At 36.8% G+C, this 18,695-nt stretch overlaps 1 protein-coding gene across 6 annotated transcripts in view; it reads right to left on the bottom strand.

Annotated features, from left to right (window-relative positions):
* Positions 1–3,446: 3,446 nt before the first annotated feature.
* Positions 3,447–18,695, bottom strand: part of MIA2 (MIA SH3 domain ER export factor 2) — a 39,544-nt gene continuing 24,295 nt past the window's right edge. For all 6 annotated transcript variants that reach the window (XM_052782674.1, XM_052782675.1, XM_052782676.1 and 3 more), the window contains 12 exons: positions 18,055–18,193; positions 15,994–16,095; positions 14,599–14,659; positions 14,230–14,265; positions 13,197–13,264; positions 12,388–12,470; positions 11,896–12,027; positions 9,852–10,004; positions 8,332–8,463; positions 5,480–5,556; positions 4,845–5,070; positions 3,447–4,006 (listed from right to left, as the gene is read on the bottom strand). In XM_052782674.1, the coding sequence (XP_052638634.1) occupies positions 3,855–4,006; positions 4,845–5,070; positions 5,480–5,556; positions 8,332–8,463; positions 9,852–10,004; positions 11,896–12,027; positions 12,388–12,470; positions 13,197–13,264; positions 14,230–14,265; positions 14,599–14,659; positions 15,994–16,095; positions 18,055–18,193 (1,361 nt within the window). In that variant the 3' untranslated portion in view covers positions 3,447–3,854. The remainder of the gene's footprint in view (positions 4,007–4,844; positions 5,071–5,479; positions 5,557–8,331; positions 8,464–9,851; positions 10,005–11,895; positions 12,028–12,387; positions 12,471–13,196; positions 13,265–14,229; positions 14,266–14,598; positions 14,660–15,993; positions 16,096–18,054; positions 18,194–18,695) is intronic.

The raw sequence follows: 18,695 nt of genomic DNA, 5'->3' as shown, positions 1-18,695 counted from the left end.
CCTGCAATGGCTGATTGTGCTGTGAGAATTGGCGGAGTGGCTGTTCAGCGTGTGTGTGCCAAGCACAGATTTAATTTGAGCTTCTGAACTTCATTTTATGATGGTCCAAACCCCTACCAAGCATGAGAATCGCACTGCTTGTTGTTTAAGCAGTCTCCTAGATCTTCTGGATTTGGTAAGAAAGATCATTTACCAACTTACTGAAGAGATGCTGTGGGTAATAAATACAGTTACAGCTTTTCATATTCCAGTAAAGTGAAATAAAGGGACTTGGTCTCAGTGCCTTTCAGGGCTCAGCCTCAGGAGGGAGGTTTATGTAGCAGTTAAATCTGACAGTGACTGTTAGCATCATCTGGACCTTAAATTTGGTTGTAAAGAGATCAAGATTTCTGGCTTTTTCTGTGTGACTTCCTGAAGCAAATGCTGCATCCTCTGGTTTAAACAGTTGCAGGGTGTGCATTTTCCCTCTGCAGATTACTGTGTTTCTGTGGATAACTGCTTGCCTTAACGCAGTTGGGAAGTAACTTACCTTTCTGTTATATAAACAAGTTTCTCTTTTTAGTCTAACCTATTTTCTGCTCTGTTTTTAATTAACTTAATCTTGAAAGATAAGACGAGGAGCGGGAGAAACAGGTCACTTGATTATGGTAGATGTGCAGTCCTTTTTGTTTACTGCAGTTATAGCCACAATGTTTAATACAGGTTGTATCAATGGATGTCTGTTAGTGCTCCAGGTCTGATTTTTTTTTTTTCACAGTCTGAAGTCTAATCACTGCTATGGCTCATGTTCCAGGTATGAAGTCAATGTACTTAAACCAACTACTATAATCTTTCTTAACTTTACAAGTAGTAAGTCCAGTAAGGCATGAGTGTGTGGTGAAACCAATACCTTGAACAGTGTTGGAGAAATACACCTCTGATTGATTGTTGTATTGTCTTAGAAATAAATAAAAGGTTTTGTTGTTTGTATTTTTAGCAATAATCTGAATTAGTGATAACCAAGATCAAGGGTTTCAAGCTGAAGCAATCTGAAGTCAAGTGTTAGGAAACTAAGTCCTAATGTGGAAAGTGCACTTGGATTTGGAGTGGGACCTTACAGACTGTGTGAAATTGCTTTGAACTTGCATAATCCCAAATGGGATTTTAAATTTTTTTTGTTTCTCTTTGTTTCCTAAAGAGACAGCAGTGTCAAGTTAGTCTTGCTGCATTCTAGATTTAGCAGCAGGATCTTGGAACACAAGCCCTCAATTGTTAAAACTGGACTGCATTTTCTTTTGGGGGGAGGAACAGGGACTTCCCTACATACGAACTTGTGTGACCCTTCTCAGTTAAACGTAACTAAGTAAGTACATCTGTTGGGTTACTACACCCTGTTCCTATTGCAAAAATCTGAGCTTGTTTTAAATTGCTTGTCTGTGAATAAAATGTTGGGCTATTACTGGGGAAAAAAATGTCTGAAATCATTCCATTCACTCTGTGGGATGATCTAATCCATGCTTGTCCTGCATTATTTTGTCCAGCTAACTTTTGTTTTGGCTGCAGCTTCCAGTATCATTGTTGCGCACAGAGTAGATTGTTTTGGTGGAGGAAGAATTGTTTTTTGCAGACAACTTAGTTACAAGCTAGAACAACTATTTAATCCACACAGAAAATACTGTATTTTCTTGGAAAATAGTTACATTCATAAGTAGTTTGCAATCCTTAAGGTGAGTTGGAAGGAAAAAAAAAAGGGGGGGTGGGCTCCTACAGTGGCAGCATTATCAAACTAAGGACTAATGTGCTATCCACTGGCTCTACGTACAGAGGTAGTTGACAGTTGGCAGTTCCGGTTCTAGGACTGATATCAAGGGCAAAGGTAAAACTGAATAGTTTCTTTTAGAATCTGTTGAAGTCTTTCAGGCAAACTTAGAGCCCTTTAGAAGGCAAGTAATTGGCTAAAAATGATGCAACAGCTGAATTAAGCTAAAAAGTAGTTAAAACAATTTAACATGGATGATGCTTTAAAATGTCTGTTGTCAGAATTTGTTGCTGAACAGCTCAGGTACAAAGGCTTATCTAAATGCCTTTGAGGACTAAACTAGAAATAGAAAGGAGAATGAAGAAGTTGCAGGAGTGAGCCATGGAAGAGTTCTGCAGCTGAAATAAGCCTATGTGGAAGTAACGGAGTAGTGAGCTGCAGAAAAAAAAAGCTCCCTTGGCAGACTTGACCTAAGCAATTACAAAAAAAGCAGGCTGGAGGTTTTTTTGGTAACTTCCAATTATGGGGTGTGGTGGCTGCATTTATATTAAAGGCTGAAACTGTTCTGTGTGTGCGTGTGTGTGCGCAGAGAACAGGGGAATGGCAGTTGAACTGCCCACTGCTGCTACTGCCAGTGGGGGCTTGTCTAGAAACAGTTTCCTTATCTTAAAGGGTCCTATACCAAATTACTGCATTGTGAGTAATTACATGGTTTTCAAGTTGAAGCCAAACTGTCAGAACAGCCAACAGCTTCTAGCAGAAGTCTTTAGATTGTATGATAGTCAGTAAAAACAGAGCTAGGCTCTGCCCTGATCTAGCAGGGCATCGGAATGCCCACCTGTGCCCTGATAAGTGCACTGTGCCTGCTGTGATGGCTGCTACCACAAGGGAAGAAGCAAATGGTAACTTAATGTGAAAAGGTGAATGAGTCAACACTAAATGCTTTTATAGGCAACAAAATCATTAATGCTCTAGCTTTTCACCTCTTTCATATTTTTTTAATTCTCCTTTTTTGCAAAGCCTAGCAATCACTACAAACTGTTCACGGACACAATTCATGTCTAAAATCATGTTTGTTTGGGTTTTTTAAATGTTTGCCACAACAGCAAGTTCTGTTGTTTTTTTTTAAGTGTATTTAGTATACTTGCTTCTGTGCTTGCCAGACAAAAAAGAAATTCTACCTTGCATTGCAGTTTCAGTTTTAATTATCTGTACAAGATGTTGGGATAAGCTTGCTTACAGCCCTTTCCTGCCCCAGCCTGTGTGCCCATTTCACTGATAAATCCCGAGTAGTCTCTGAAGTTAGAGCTGAAAGAATTGCGAAGTGTTTTTTTTCTCCCACCCAGCTTCCCAAATGCCATGTTGAGACAGTAAAAAAACTTAGTTTGCTGCAAGGTTCTGGTGGTGCTGAAGCATCACATAGCTATGACTCCTCCTGCCCATGCCATCAAACCAACCCATATACACACCTTCAATAAAACACTACCCCCCACACTGGCAGTTTGGAAGAGTGAGGGGAGAGTTGCTCTGTGTTTCTACTTCCAGTTCCCTCCCACTGTAGTGGTAGGACTAACTGCTATTCTGCAAAGCTGGGACAGCTGAAAGATTACCTATGAGGTCATTAACAGAGTATGTATGTATGTAGTAGGGAATGATAGTAATTTCACTTCAACTGCTTCTATAGTACCATGTTAACAATGACATTGCCTTCATTTTCAGTAGACTTTTATTAACTGTTTCAATTTGTTTTCACATTCTATTCATAAAGCAGCAAACATCACTTTTGGCATGCAGAGAGATTCCCTGTACAGCTAAACAAGGACAAAGCAGCTGGACTTTTAAAATACAGTTCACATGATGATTTTATACACCTCTGAAGAGATTACTCAAGTTAGAAATACTTAATTTAAAATGACTATCGTACAATGGAAATCACTTATTCACAATATTCATACTTATTTAATTCTTTATTTACAAAATACTATCCTGAGAATTTTCTATTAAGCTTCAATTTGAGCAAAGTAGTTTATATATACCTAAGTAACAATGGTTACTTAACACAAGGGAAAATGCCTTTAGGAGAGTACAGAAATGCTTCATTGCTCAAATGTCTCTGTCAAGTCTCCTGCTTTGGTTCTGGTTGTTCTACAGCTGATGGATTTAGCTGAGGTGGCTCAACTCTATTTTCAGGAGGAGGGGGTGGAGGCAAAAATCCAGGTCGTTGAGGTGGATAGTGAGGATAAGATCTCATTGGAAATGGATTTCTTACTGCAGGAGAATCAGAGTAGTCCAAGTTAATATCAATCACAACAGTAAACACCCACCTGCTCCTCCTACCCCATATATGGCCTGCCTAAATAGAAGTCACAAAGTAGACCCAGGTTAGGTGTTATGCTTCAAGGAGACAAAGATGCTAAGGAGGAGGACAAAACGATCACTTTTCTCGGAAGTTACCTGCGACAGGCTCACAGCAGCAGCCAGTCACTGTCTGTTAATGGGCTGCTGCTGCCACCATCACCTTTGGTCTGCTGTAGCAGCCCTTGGCTGTCATACCTTACAGATGCTTTGGAACATAAATGGCTTAGTTCTTCACAGGTTAATCACAGAATAGCAGGAGGCAGAAAGAAGCCCTTCAGTCTGATACTTACATCTTGCTCCACTAATGCAAGCTAACACAAGCTCCAAGGAAAAACTATTAACAGGTATGTCCCAGATGCATACCTTTGCATGGACGCTAGCATACCTCAAAGATAAAGGATGAAGCTAAGATTTATACATGATGCAACCTCATAGGAGGAAAAAGATTAAGGTAAGCATCTACTTGCTTTCCTACCCCAAAAAAGAACCCTTTAAATCCTGAACAGTATGTGTATGCGTATTTTCCAGCCAAAGCTAGTATTTGTAAAAACATTGTCAATAGGAGCAATTGTGAAAAAGAAAGTGTACAATGCCATTAACCTTAATCAGAAAACATGCTCCCTGTTAGTTGAATTGAGAAGTAGTATTCAAATAAAGACGTAGATATTCACCCAGTGTGGTAACTCACTACCTGCACAAAGCACTCATGTTCATCAACTTGAAATAAATGCTGGCAAAAGCTACGTACTTGGCAGTGGAGGGCGTGGAAGCCCAAAGTCTCGTACTGGAAAACATTCACGTGGTCCATACATGCCAGCAGGAGGAGGGGGAGGAAAAGGAGGTCCTCGTCTCATGAAAGGTGCTCTAGGATCCACAGGCATCAACGGCGGTCTGACTGGAGGGAAAGGTGGAGGAGCAAACCCTGAACTGATGGCTTCACTTTCAGATGTCAGCGACGGATCAGGTAGTGAGTTCTGCAACACAGTGAAAACAGGGAAGTTAGCTTAGGGAAAGGGATGAGGAGAGGCAACATCTCCAATCTCATCAGACCCACTTTGATGTAGACTGTCACTAGCTAACAGCTAGTTCCACCACTGCCTTAGCTACAGCATAATTGTGAGCAAGGCTATCTATGTGCACTGACCATCAGCTTGACCATAGTTTCATCTTTTGTCTTACAATTACTTTTCAGCAGGGATTATATTAGTCATACATAAAAATTAATTCACAAGATAGTAAGTGCTGTGATAAACATAAAAATAATTTTATAATTTGGATAGCACAGTGCAATATAACATGACCAATGCACTAGAGACAAATTTTCCTAAACATTTTGCAGAAAATTAAAGCTTCTTTAAATCAAGTTTCTGTTTGGCTACTTACACTAAGGTTAGAATGGTCTTTCATCCCATTTCCACTTGGTTCTGTTCGTGGGCTATTTTCTGAAGATATTTGTCCATCTGTAAGCAAAAGTTAAACAAGTTATTCAGTGCTGACCTCCTTTTCTCCACCATTGATTTCAGTATTTTTTCTGAAATCAGGATATATAGGCAAGGGAAAAAAAAAAAAGTATTGCTGTACCAAGCAACTGTTCTGCAGGCAGACTGAAAGACAACAGAGGAACACAAAGCTATGTTTAAGTATTTTCTCCAACTTCTGTACAGATTGCATATGCATTACAAGGTTGCAGCTTTTACCAAAGTTTCTTGTATACAAATAAGCCTTTTTCTTCTATTTTAGTTTGGTTTTTTTTAAGAAGTTACAAGTCCATTTTCCTAGCGATACATAACATTACTGTAGCAGTTCCCTTGTTCCCCTCCCTCCTGCTAATTCTTTCTTTGCTCGGTCCCACTCTGGGACTGACTGCACTATGATACGCTCTTGGCATAGAGCTTAACAGCAATCCTATTCAAGTCTGACAAAAACTGATTCCTTCCTTAGTTGCTAAACATTAAGGACACTTTCAGAACTGCATCATTTCTGGATAAGCATTCAAAAATGAGAATAATCATCCTCATATTTGCTGTACTCACTTTATAAATTAAGAGATAAATAGGAACTTCAGTGTTTTTACCTTTATACATCCCTGAGAACAAGTATTTTCAGTAACAACTGAAGAAAATTATTAAAGGGAATTGTCAGAGGAGAATCTGACTGGATATAAATATACTATAAATATATACACTAAAGGTACTCCTTTCTTAAAAAAAAAAAAACAAACCAACAACCCCAAAACAACAAACAAAAAAACCAACCAAAAAACCCACCTCCCTCCAAGATTTGAAAAATACTGCTTTCTTACACGTCTGCCTGAATTAAAGACAATAATACTAAAAAGCACAAGACTGAAACCATACTTCTCACACATCACAGATTTTTCATCTACATGTTGTATCTCTTCTCCTTTAAAGAAAACAAAGCTCTTTTCTCAATGAACAGATAGGTCTTTTCCAAAAATCGAAATTACTTGTCATTTCAAGCAGGCCCTGCCTTTGCTGAAGATACAGTTACTTAACAATCTGAAGCATTTCAACTGCTTGTGTCACACAAAGAATATTCATGCCTTGATACTTAGGTTGCATAACACTTTGCATTTTAAATCCCTGTAAAGTTGCTCACAAACTGTGTCAAGCTTTAACCCTTCCTTCTGACCAGAAGTTTGCTGCTCCAGGTACCTGCATCAAGTTGAAATTTTATTTTTGTAGAGTTAGTCACCCCAGCTTAGGAAAATGCCTATTATTTTGTTCACTTTAAATAACATTTTGATCATCTTGCTTATTCACTCTTAAGAGCTGGAGCCTGGATTCAGTACTGTGAGACATGTTGCTGTTCTGAAGTCAGATGGCATGTGCTGGATGGGGTGGGGGTTTTTTTCTTTCAATTTGTTGGAGTTTTTTTGCTATTTTTACAAATACTCACCCAAGTCTAGTGAAATTACATGCCTCTAAAAAGCAAGATTCACATATGCTTCATGACCTGCTAAATGCTGGCACCAAGGTTATCCAAAACCCTGTTTCCATTAAGTAGGTTTAGAACTGCCCAAGAACTGAATACAGCTTTTTTTTTTTAAATTGTTGCTTGCCAGCAGCTGAAGAAAAGGGTAAAAATGGATGCAACAAGTGACTGCAAAGACAGTGTACCTCTCCTGTCCTTCAGTCAGCATCCAGGTGCTAGAAGAAAGACCTCAGTGGAACACAAACTATTAGAAAGCAGAAGTGAAACAAAGAGAGGCTTGGGAAAGAGGGTAGGAAGGTGAGTGGCTGTACAGGAACAGAATTGTCTTCCAGTAGAGAAAAATTCCCTGTAAAACCTGAACCTTCAACCTGAAACAGAATTCAGCATTCCCAGTTCTCACATTACACACCAAGTCACAAAGGTTCTCTCTCCTATTGCCAGAAACTGGGCAACAAAGATGGTAACTTACTACTAATCATAGGAGTAACTGAATAGCAGGTGGCAAAGTTTCTGTTATGAGTTTAATCACTTCAGCCTAGCTGATCAATCAGACACATGTGATTTACTAGGCATTAAATAAGGATGAAAACTGCTTAATAAGTATTAGGGCTTTAAGCTCTTAAACTGTTTCAGTGATGAGGTTTAAGTCACCAAAACTTTGCCTCTGAGCTTCTGGCTGTTGCTAAGTATCACAAACTACAATTTATGTAATTGGCCAGTTTAAAACAAATGGTACTTGGGTCAGTGAAATGTGTGATTAAGTTGGGGGCAACTGCACTGTGAACTACAAAAAGCTGCAAGTATGGTAAATAGTTTGAAGGAGGAGACCTCAGGACCTTCTACTACTTCAGTACACAAAGCCAGCAGATATTTGAAAATTTTGCTGTTATTCTTTTGGTCTTATTGACTCTAACTCTTTCTAACTTTACCAAATATGGCACAGAAATGCAAGTGTGGGTTTGTGATATTTTAATGCTGTGGTGAGCCTCATGGGAGGGGCCAAAACAGACTCAAGGCCAATCCTGAATGGTTAACATGCAGAACAGTGAAGGTGGACAAAAAAAATACCTCATGACTACCATTCACTGAATCCCATCCACCTGACAGAAGAGACTGCTGTTGTTGATAAGAGGGAAAGGCTAGCAGGTGTTAAAATGTTTCTACATAATGGAACATCAGGTCTGTGGTAGCTATAAAGTTGTCCTCTTACCAAGGCTACTACACATAGTCAACTTACACTGAGATTCTCCATTTGATAGTATCAAGGAAGCAATTCCCACCTGTTTTATCAAAAGACTGCACATTATAAGTTCGCAGTTCTGCTGGTCCAGAAAGTCTTCCAGTATTTGGAGGATTAGGGAAAAATCTTTCTTGTCTTCGAGGAGGAAGAACTGGATCAGTGTAAGGCTCACCTAACATTGAAGAAATCACAACACAGGTCAATGAAGATTTATTCCCCCCATTCCATATAATTTTACACCAGCAAAATCCTCCGGATATCTTATGCTCTTGTAAATATCCAAAGTGACTATTAACCAGGATGAGAAAACAAATTTCAAAAAACCCCAAACATAGGAATCCCACCAAGTATGTACTATAGCTTATGTTTCTAAGGAGCTGCAAAAGAGAAAGTTCATTGATTTTTGGTTTAACATACAGTAGAATTTTGAAAGTTATGAGTGCCTAAGTCATAAACAGCGCGGCTTTGAAACAAAGGTTCAGCATAGCAATGAAGGTCAAAGGCAAAATAAGGTACTATACATTTTAAGCCATTCTTAGATGAGCGCTGTTTTCTGTTACGTTTCATAGTGCTGTAATGTGTTTCCACCAACTTCCTTGCATCAGATCTAGCAATCAATCATGCAGCTACAAGACAAACTATATCAGTGAGATCAAAGGGCAAAGATGGGGTAAGAACACAGCTCAAGTCAAGGAAACAAGACTACCTCTCTGCATTATCCTGTCAGTAGATCAGATCTGGCAAATGATAAGCTGCATCCTGAGTGGACTTTGAGTTTTATAATCAGGCTTTCGCACAGATGTGTAGCAACTACAATATTGCTTGCTGCATCTAATAACTGAGGTACTTTAATCTGTCTACCTAATTTGTAAAAATTTTTTTTAACTTGTAGCATTTTTGCTTCTTTATTACAGGTGTACAGGAAGGTTGTCCTTCCCCCTGCATTGTTTACTTGAGAAATATCAGCAGTACCCTCTTTGATTCATCTCTGTCTTGAGTGATAATGTGCAATACAGACATTTAGCTGAAGAATTGAGAGTGAAGACTGATTTTGTTGTTGTTAATTATTAAAGAGGCAGTATCAACACAAAAATATGTAGCGAACATGATGACTGTACCACAGTACTCCTGTATAATTAATATAAATGTTTTTTGAAAAAAAACCAGTATTCTTCAACATTAGCTTTTATTTATTTATTTATTTAAGGCTAATGTACCATTAAAACTTTTTACCTTCACAGATCTCTTAGTAATTATCCAGCCCAGACAGGTCTTTTAAGGCACTAAGCAAACCCCCAGTAAAATGATGAAACCAAACAGCTGATTGTACACTGCTGGTACCAATATATATTTAAAGAATAGCATGGAAGAAATGCAAGTGAACCACACCATTCAAGAAGGGGAAAAAAAACCACTATTAAAAAACCCTTTCCAGTGCAGTTGCACATGCAGTTCCAAGAAGACATTTCATATTTTTAAGCAAAAAATACTTAAATATACATACTTCAAGTCAATAACTTCACTTTTCCATAGATACAGTAGCTAAGCAGATTTTTATACCTGGTAGAGGCAGAATTATCCTGCGTTCTCTGTCCCAAGGAGGAGACAGGGATCCAGTATCTGATGGTGGTCTGTGGGGATCAGTTAATCTATCAGAACTCAGCTCTCCTCTTTCATTACCACCTTCATACATGGCAGTTGGTCCTCTGGATCCTAATTGAAGAAATCAGATAGCTTTTTACCCAGGTATTTTAAATCCTCTATTATGGCTTTCTTCATTAAGTCTGAAAATAGTAAAATAAATCACGGAACACCAACACTGTCAAGATATGAGAGGCGCATGGCTCCACAGGACTCTCCAGCTGTTTGCTGTTATGTTTACTAGAAGTGTTTAAAAGGTTTGTTTGGAATGAAAAAGTCTTAGTTCAACAGTAGTGCAACCTAGAGTACCTGCAATTTTAAAAAAAAAAAAAAAAAAAAAATCATTTGAAGAGTTTCAGTTCATTCAAACCAGAGAAACTAGTGCCCTCAATAAATCTTCTCAGTGCTAAAAAAACTGCTGCTAATCAAACTAAAAATTAGCACACTGGAAGTTAATACCCTCATCGTAAGAAAATAGCCACGTTACATTCAACACTCTTCTGGTTCTTTCTAATTCTTTATTCAAGAAAAAAAATAAGAGAAGACCAGGTCAACACATAACCAAAGGCAAGAGAAACTGTAACAATGAGTGATTTTAAGTTGCAAGCTTCCTTTAAAATAGATTTGTTCTGAAAAAACTGACAGAAGTACTGAATTCTGGTATCATTCTCTAATTCTCTATCCTAAAATTTGAAGCCATTTCATGTCTTGTACAAAGTCAGATGAGCACTATAATTGCTCTGTAGCTGGCATTATTTAAACACATCATTTGTTTAATCTGCTGAAGTTACGTTAGTGCTCCATTGTGAAATGGGCAGTAGTTATGCCTTTCCATAGTCTCTTTCCTTGTTAATACTGCATCCTGAAATCCAGTTTTTAGTGTTCCTCACCAGCAACAGCTGAGCTACAGTTTAAAGATACACTGGACAGCTCAGTTTCATTACTTACTGTCCCTATACAAATAAATTGTCAAGTATGATTTTGCTTGTGTGTGGTACAGCTACTGTTGAACATTCAATCTCAAGCTTTTCTGACTTAGAAAAATGAATCAACTTTCATGTGCACCTGGATATGCTTTTTACAGAGAATTAAAGTAAATAAATAGGCCATGGTGATCTTTAAAAATCACTGTTGATTAGTGAAATCCTTACAGATGAGACATTTAGACATATTTCCCATGAAATACGCACAGGTTTGAACAGGTTTAACAGTAGTAGAGCTTCTTTATTACCTGTAACAGATGCTGAACTCCACTCTAGCATTTATCTACACTATTTCCATCAACATCAAAAACATGAAGGAACAGTGGTTTTCTTCTCTTACAACCCCTGACATCACAGCTTGCTTTCACCTACTCCTCAATCTCTGAATTTTACTCCTTGCACACAACCTTCCTGGTCCCTTTTATCACTAGGGAAGAAACTGTCTCCACATACATGATTGCCTCAAATTTAGAACAAAGGGAGGAAAACAATTTACTGAATCAGTAACTTTCTAGTATCATGACCCCCAATAAAACTCTCTCGTGCTTTTAACAACACAGGTACCCTCTTCTTTCACCGACTGTAGACCAATGAGATGGAAGTGGCAGTATTCTTTCTTCAGAAAACTAATCGACTCTTGTTCACTTTAAAATCCTAAGTTTATTTCAGCAGAACCCCATTTGTCCAAGAAATAAAACAAGACTGATTAAGTTGGGCTTTTCACTTTTCTCAATCTATGCTTCTAAAGTGAATCCACTGACCAACCTACTAGCAACAACTAAAGTTTCTATTGTACTGTTACACATTAGACAGCTTTAGAAGCAAGTTGAAAAACAGGAAGAGTTTGTTCAATTAACTATTGATATGGAATTGGTTGTTTTAACACTTCTTGTCACCAGCAAGAGGAAAAGGTGTGACAGGTTTATAGTAGAGGAGAGAGAAATCCAGAATAGATACATTTTCAAGTTTAAGAATTGTACCTCTTCCTCCTCCTCCACCTGGAAGCATAGGTGAAAGCCTTAAAGGACCCTCCAATAAAGTTGGAGGGGAAAGAAAAGCTCTTGTTTCAGATGAAGGCCGGCCCATTGGTGAGGGTCCATATGGGGAATGCTCTGGAACAGTTAAAACAAAATACTCAAGTTCACAATATTTAGTTCAGCAAAGTGTATAAAGTAATTAACTTCTCAGGTGAAGTTTAAAACTAAAATTGTATAAGTGAAATGAAAATTGTGCTCTAATTACCATGTGTATCATATTCCTAGTCTACTCTCATCAATACTACAAATACTCTTAGTTTCAACAAAATACTCGACATGACCTAGAGTCACTTATGACCCAATTATTTTTTTAAATTACTTATTTGTACATACACATGGCCGAGATAGTTTTCAAACAATTACATGCGTGTGGTCTTGGAAAACAAAACCATATACCAAAATAATTAGGCTCTATTTTACAATTCAATACTGTACCTCTGCCAAATGGTCTAACTGGAACATCAAGAGCATAAGGATCTTTTTCTAAAAGTTCAAGTTTAAATTCTGTTTCAGTTAATCTGCAAATAAACAACAAAAAAGTAGTAAATAAACAAGAAGTGCGAAAGTTTTACCGGACTGCACTGTTTACTGCTAGGCTTTCTACTTAAAGGGTTAATGAAGCAAGGTATTTTATTCCCTAAATAAAAAGACAAAGGATGTCACAGAACTCTGAACTTAAGAAATCCTGAAAGTGTTTCTCTATGCTGCTGTATTTAAACTGTAATTCAGAAGTTGAAGTGGCATGTTAGATGTCACAATTCCTAGCATGATATTATTCTCACGAGTACTCTAAATTGCATTCCAAGTATTAACTTAACACCTAAAGGTTCCTCCCAACCACCACCACCTAATCTGTTAGCACAGTATTAACTTCTGAGATAAGCTGTAAAATCATGAGGTAACCATGACATCTGGTTGATACACACTTATTTAAAACAAACAAACAAAAAACAAACCCCCAAACCCTTTGAGTTCTAGTACTACCTTCTGCTTCTTTCCTGAAATATTTCAATATTTCACACAGTTCTTAAGTTCTTTCTTTCTTGCATGTTATCATTACAGGAATGCTCAAATGAATCCCTTTCTTTCAGAACTCCAGTGGAATACTGTGCTCTCTCTGCCCTGTGGCCAATTTGGGCCACAATTGATTAACACAGGTCTAGAAAACATCAAATTGCATAAATCCAAAACATACTCACATGCCAAATTGCATTTGTTTAGAATTAGATCAGAATTGCACTTACTTTTGTCTGTTATGTGCATTTTCTTTTTTTATATCATTGAGGTGTCTTTCAGCTGCTCGGGCTGTCAGCTTTGGGGAGGGACAAAAATCAGATGCTTAGATATTGTTATTTATTAATTAAATGCTTCATAAATGTGACAGATCCTAGATCCAAGAAATTTTTTTCTATCTGAAGCATGTGGCCTGTATTTTCACAAGATATGACTCGTTTATAAAGCATATGAAACAGATCGTCACATACGTCACCAAATGGCATTAGCAGCTCTACTACGCAAATTTTTGAGGAATGATACGGCTTTCTGCATGTTCTTAAAACTGCAGAAATTAAATTCTTTTGCTATAGCTGCTTTGAAGCATCTACAGAATATGTACAAGATTTAAAGCCTCAAATTTTATATAAGAAAGTTTTATGTTAAAATCATATAGTTAAAAACTGTAAAATTATGACCATGAAGTGCCATAGCTTTTACAGGGTTCTATCTTATACAGACTATTCCATGAAACTGAAAAATGTATTAGTCAGGAGATATTTTAATAAGTTTCTTGTTTGGGAAAAAAGGTAAAAATGGATTTTGTGGCAACATTCTCAGGAAGCTGTCAATGGAACATACTGTTCTTACAGGACATAATGTTTTCTATTAGTAGGTAAAAGGAGTGAAGTACATCCACGGAAAATACTAAAATGGCATTGAAACAAGGCCAAAAGCTTTTATTAATAGCAAAATGTCACACACTTGTTAAGTGGTAACATGTTATTCCAGCAGATTTATTGCTACAGCAAATAATATTGTAATATCATTCTACTGTGCTCATTGCTATCCAGCTTAATTATTCCAACTATTTTATATGATAGAAGTATTTTTAACATGCTTTTTTGTATTTCTGCAACAAAACTGTATGTTTAAAGGTGACAGGTTAGAGTTAATTTTGATTATCTGTTTTTAATAAGAAACAAAAAAGTGATAAAGCAAGCTATTCAAATCATGGAAAAGGAAGACACACAAAATTCAGAAAATTCAGTAGCTGGAACTTACCCAATTATCGTGAGCTTTTTTCTCATGTGAAGTAATCTGTGATAGAGAGATTTCATTAGATCATTATCATGTAAAAAAAGAAAACTTAAGATTGAGTATATGCTCTTATCCATAAATTTAACATGTGTGGATAATTTATAATGAGACATCTAAACTTAGAATTTAACTTTATTAAAAAGTTATCTGGTGATCTCTGCTATGAAATTGTGTCAGTCGAAACCACACAGCATTGGGGTGGTGCAGGGAGCAAAAAAACCACCCGACAAAACCAAGCCAAATACAGTATCACAACCTAGCTGAAAGTGGTATTTCAGTTGCAATAACATCCCTCCTGCTTGGCATAGATGGTAAGTAACACAAAGCACATACCTGATTCTGGTAAGAACGAATGGTTCTTTCTAGCTCTTCTTCAAGATCTTTTGCTCGCTGTCTGTAACAAAATTAGGATTTATGACATTGTAATAAAGTGTGGAGGGAAGTAATTTTAAATACAGTAAACACAATGGTAAACACAAGGTATAGTTAAGAATTGTCACTTAGGCCCATGGGATACATAAAAATCATAGTTGCAGTGGAAGTTCTAGGTCCTAGATTAGTGCAAACTGAAATGTAAACAAAAGAACAGAACCAAAAAACCCAACACCTCCCCAACTTTTCAGTGGTCTGTGATACATTTCCAACACAAAGGATATCCCTCCACATATGCGTAACAGCCAGCCTCACCCAGCTCAGCAAATGTACCAGTCTGGCTGGAGCATCATGCTGTTACAGGCTACCACAGTCAGTCCTGAGGGATAGTCACTTGCACTAAAGTTATTTCAAGACCACAGAAAGTATGATGCCACCTTTGCTGCCAGCTGCCCCGTGCACAGCCTCTCTAGGTTCTACCCTCTCTCAGCAGGTGGGCCAAAGACACATTCATTGTTTAGTTATACTCCATTTGCAATATTAATCATCTCTTTAAAATTAAGATGTATACAAAGTTCATGTTCTGAGTAAATCAAGAAGGGTGAATTCTGTCTTCCTGTACGAATACTGAAGAATGTCTACAAGGACTTTCTAGAGAAAGAATTAATCTAATTTACTCTTCAGGAAATATTGTTGATCAGTATAATTCAGTCAGAGTCAATACCTCCATAAACATTGAAGGAAGATGGGGAATATACATTACAGATTGAAGAATTATGCCATAGTTTGAGAGACCACAGAAACAAACCAGAGGTACACAGTAGGTGCAACACAAAACAGAGCAAAGCAGTTAAAAAACAACTACAGAAAATATTCCCACATCACAGTATTATAGTAAAGAATTTCTAAACAACAGTACTATTCAACAGGCTTAGAGATACAGAAACAGGATACTATAACTATACAACATAAATATGTTACGATCTATAGGAAAACTGAACATTGCATTTATTTTACAGCATTCTCTTAACTTCATATTTTTATCTCTGTTCAGTAAACAGAACTAGATTAGAGACCCACTTCTACCATTCCATTAAAGCTAACATGTCAATACAATCAGCATTCTAATGGAAGAAAAGTTACTAGTGATCGATCTTCCATACCCAAATTTTTTAACAAAGCAAAACCTCCCTTAGTATGTATTATTACACACAAACTAGCACATACACACAAACACACACAAAACAAAGAAACTGGAAGAAAATACATTCACTTATGCTGCTGTTTTTATTAATTCTCTACTGCCTTTTGTTCACTTTGGAACAAGTGATTACAGCAACTAAAATCTGTAATTACCTGTAGCTGTTTAGTTCTTCAGCAGCATGATTAATTTTTTCATCTACTTTAGAAAGCTTTTCTTCCTTCTGTAGGCGTTCTCTTTCTTCTACTGTCAGCTTCCTTTAAGAAAATTCAAAAACTATGGTTAATTCTGTTTCAAGTCAACAATTTTGTAGTTGGTCTGTCACGAAAAACTTCTCCAATTATTTAGGTGTGATGAATACATGATATTTATCCAGATAAAAGAGTTTTATAGGCAATATATGAAGTGGCATAAATAACACTAGTTTGTATTCATATTAGTTTCTTTAGTTTATTAACTGTTCTATATGAAACAATTAGATTACCACTATTCCTAAAAGGAATCTGGAAGACAATCTATATTCCCAAAGAATATTTCTATTTGGGATGTCAGGGGTAAGCAGCCACAAATCAAATCAAACAAACTAAAAATCAAACTACACTAACTTTCAGTGATATGTTCTGGTACTTTTTTTACATTTTACAATGATTTTCCAGAGAAGAAAAAAGGTTGTTATTAGCTATTAAAAAAATAGTTATTAAAAAAAATTCTTTCCAGGTTCCTCTTTCTTTATGCCTTATCGGGCACTACAGAAGAGAAAACCCATATTCCAGACCACAGATTATGCACAAGGTAATTCTGCAGAACACACACGGATACTACTGCTGCATACAGCCCTGAATGGATAAACTGGTCATTTTCCTGTAAGCAGCAGTCCTTTGCAATCAAACTATCTAAATAATGGGTCTTTTGAACATGATTTAAACTTTTCTACTCAATCTTCATTTCCCACTTTTCTATTTCCCTTGTTTGAACACAGCTAGCTTTTTAAAAGATGCTTTGTTAATACTAATAGCCTCTTATTCTGCTATCTCATCACAGTAGCTTCTCTCCACTCCTTTTTGGCTTTTCTAAAATCTTTGATAAGCAGCATACTCTTGCTGAGCTTCAATGTGGTCTTTTTAAATACCATCCACCCAGCCTGCAAACATTTTTCCTTTCTGACTGCACATCATAGCTTCTTTTTAACAGGTTCCTTCCACTCTCCACACCACACTCCCACCCCCCTTTTTTTAAATCAAATGTTAACATAGGGGATTTCTAGGTTTTGTTGCATCTACAAAGGTGCCAAATACCTATACAAATATATATACTACAGAGAAGATTACTGAAAGTAATACTTTAAAAAGGTCCCGCATACCGCTCAGTACAGGACCAAGGCTTGTGCTGCTCCTCTTGCTGCCTTCAAAATTACAACTGCTACTTGAAGAAATAATTTCTGGCTAGTAAAACTGTAATTTTACCATCATGCCCTAAAATGATGCCCTCTGCTCCCTCCCTGCCCCATACACACACACACACCTCTGAAGGTTACTACATGCCCCATCCCATCCCAATCAACTTTCATTTCTAGTCCTTAACATATTTCTGATTTCAGTCAGTAAGTCATAATCCCTACTACCATCCTGACTGTGAGGCAGATAGTACAGCTCTCATATTCTATCCTTCCTGGTGAGGAAAAAGCCTGATACACAGAGGTTCTATGTTGCTTACTGGTAATAGTTAGCTGGCCTATGTTTTAACTCTAAGCTTACTTTTATATATAGCATCACTGCTCTGCTGACATTACTAGCTCTCTTTACTATGTAAAATATACCTCACAGTTAAAGCAGCTACTGATTATCTTTCTTTCAGCAACTTTGATAGCTGTATTACACCACATCTTAATTTAATTAAAAAAAAAAAAAAAATCAAGCTTTCCAACTTTACCCACCTTATTTCATAGATTAAAAATTTGTTACTTCTTGTTTTATCTTTGTTTCTGTACTTGCTTGTGGAAAAGTCCTAAAATAATATACCACTACTTTCATGGAAACAATTTCTATGCAATTACTATGATCATAAATGTACATGAAGGTGTAACATAACAGGGTCTTCACAATTCAGAAAACTCTGGAAAGCAGTATCCAAATTTTCAATAATTTTCAGCCCCCCAAATCAAGGAGTTATATTCAAATCAAACAGAAGGCATTGAATATAAGAAGAGAAACCAGCACCTGTGTAGTTTAATTTCATTTTCTTGATAAAGTTCACTCATTACTTTAAGTTTCTGCTGAAGCTTTTGAACTTCACTTTCCAAATGTTCATTTTCAGACTGCAGGGAAGCTTGTTGACTTTGAAGGTTTTCTATACGTTCTATCAAATTGAGAAATAATTATATTGGGACAATGCAAAAGTTACAAAATTAAAATATCTGCAATATTTTAGTATATAAAAAGTCTGTAAAAACCTTTGATCCTATGTTGATTTAATAATATAAGCAATAATATGTTAATATATTTCAATAATTTATACAAATTGAGAAGCAGTATTGCTCCTTTTTATGGGAAACCAGCAACTATACTCTCTACCTGCCACAAAGGGCAGCTCTGAGTGCATATTTAGCCTTTGCTCCAAATTGTATAGCTTCTTTCAAAACAATGCAGTTTTGTAATTCACAATATAAATTTTCATTTAGGGCTCTTATTACTCTAATTATTCTACTAAAGGAGTAAAATAAGTACCATCATACACTCTTGCAGATTTACCCACATGAGGTCTTGCTGAGTAGCCTGCAGGGATAACTCATATTTGTCAAACTACCTTATCTTTCCAAATTAAAATCAGTCATGTTTCTTTTCCTATTTACTACTCCTAT

The sequence above is a fragment of the Harpia harpyja genome, chromosome 3 (assembly GCF_026419915.1).
Source record: "Harpia harpyja isolate bHarHar1 chromosome 3, bHarHar1 primary haplotype, whole genome shotgun sequence".
Classification (NCBI taxonomy): Eukaryota; Metazoa; Chordata; class Aves; order Accipitriformes; family Accipitridae; genus Harpia; species Harpia harpyja.
Note: the sequence above shows the minus strand (reverse complement) of the source record. Positions and strands in the feature narration are given on the sequence as shown.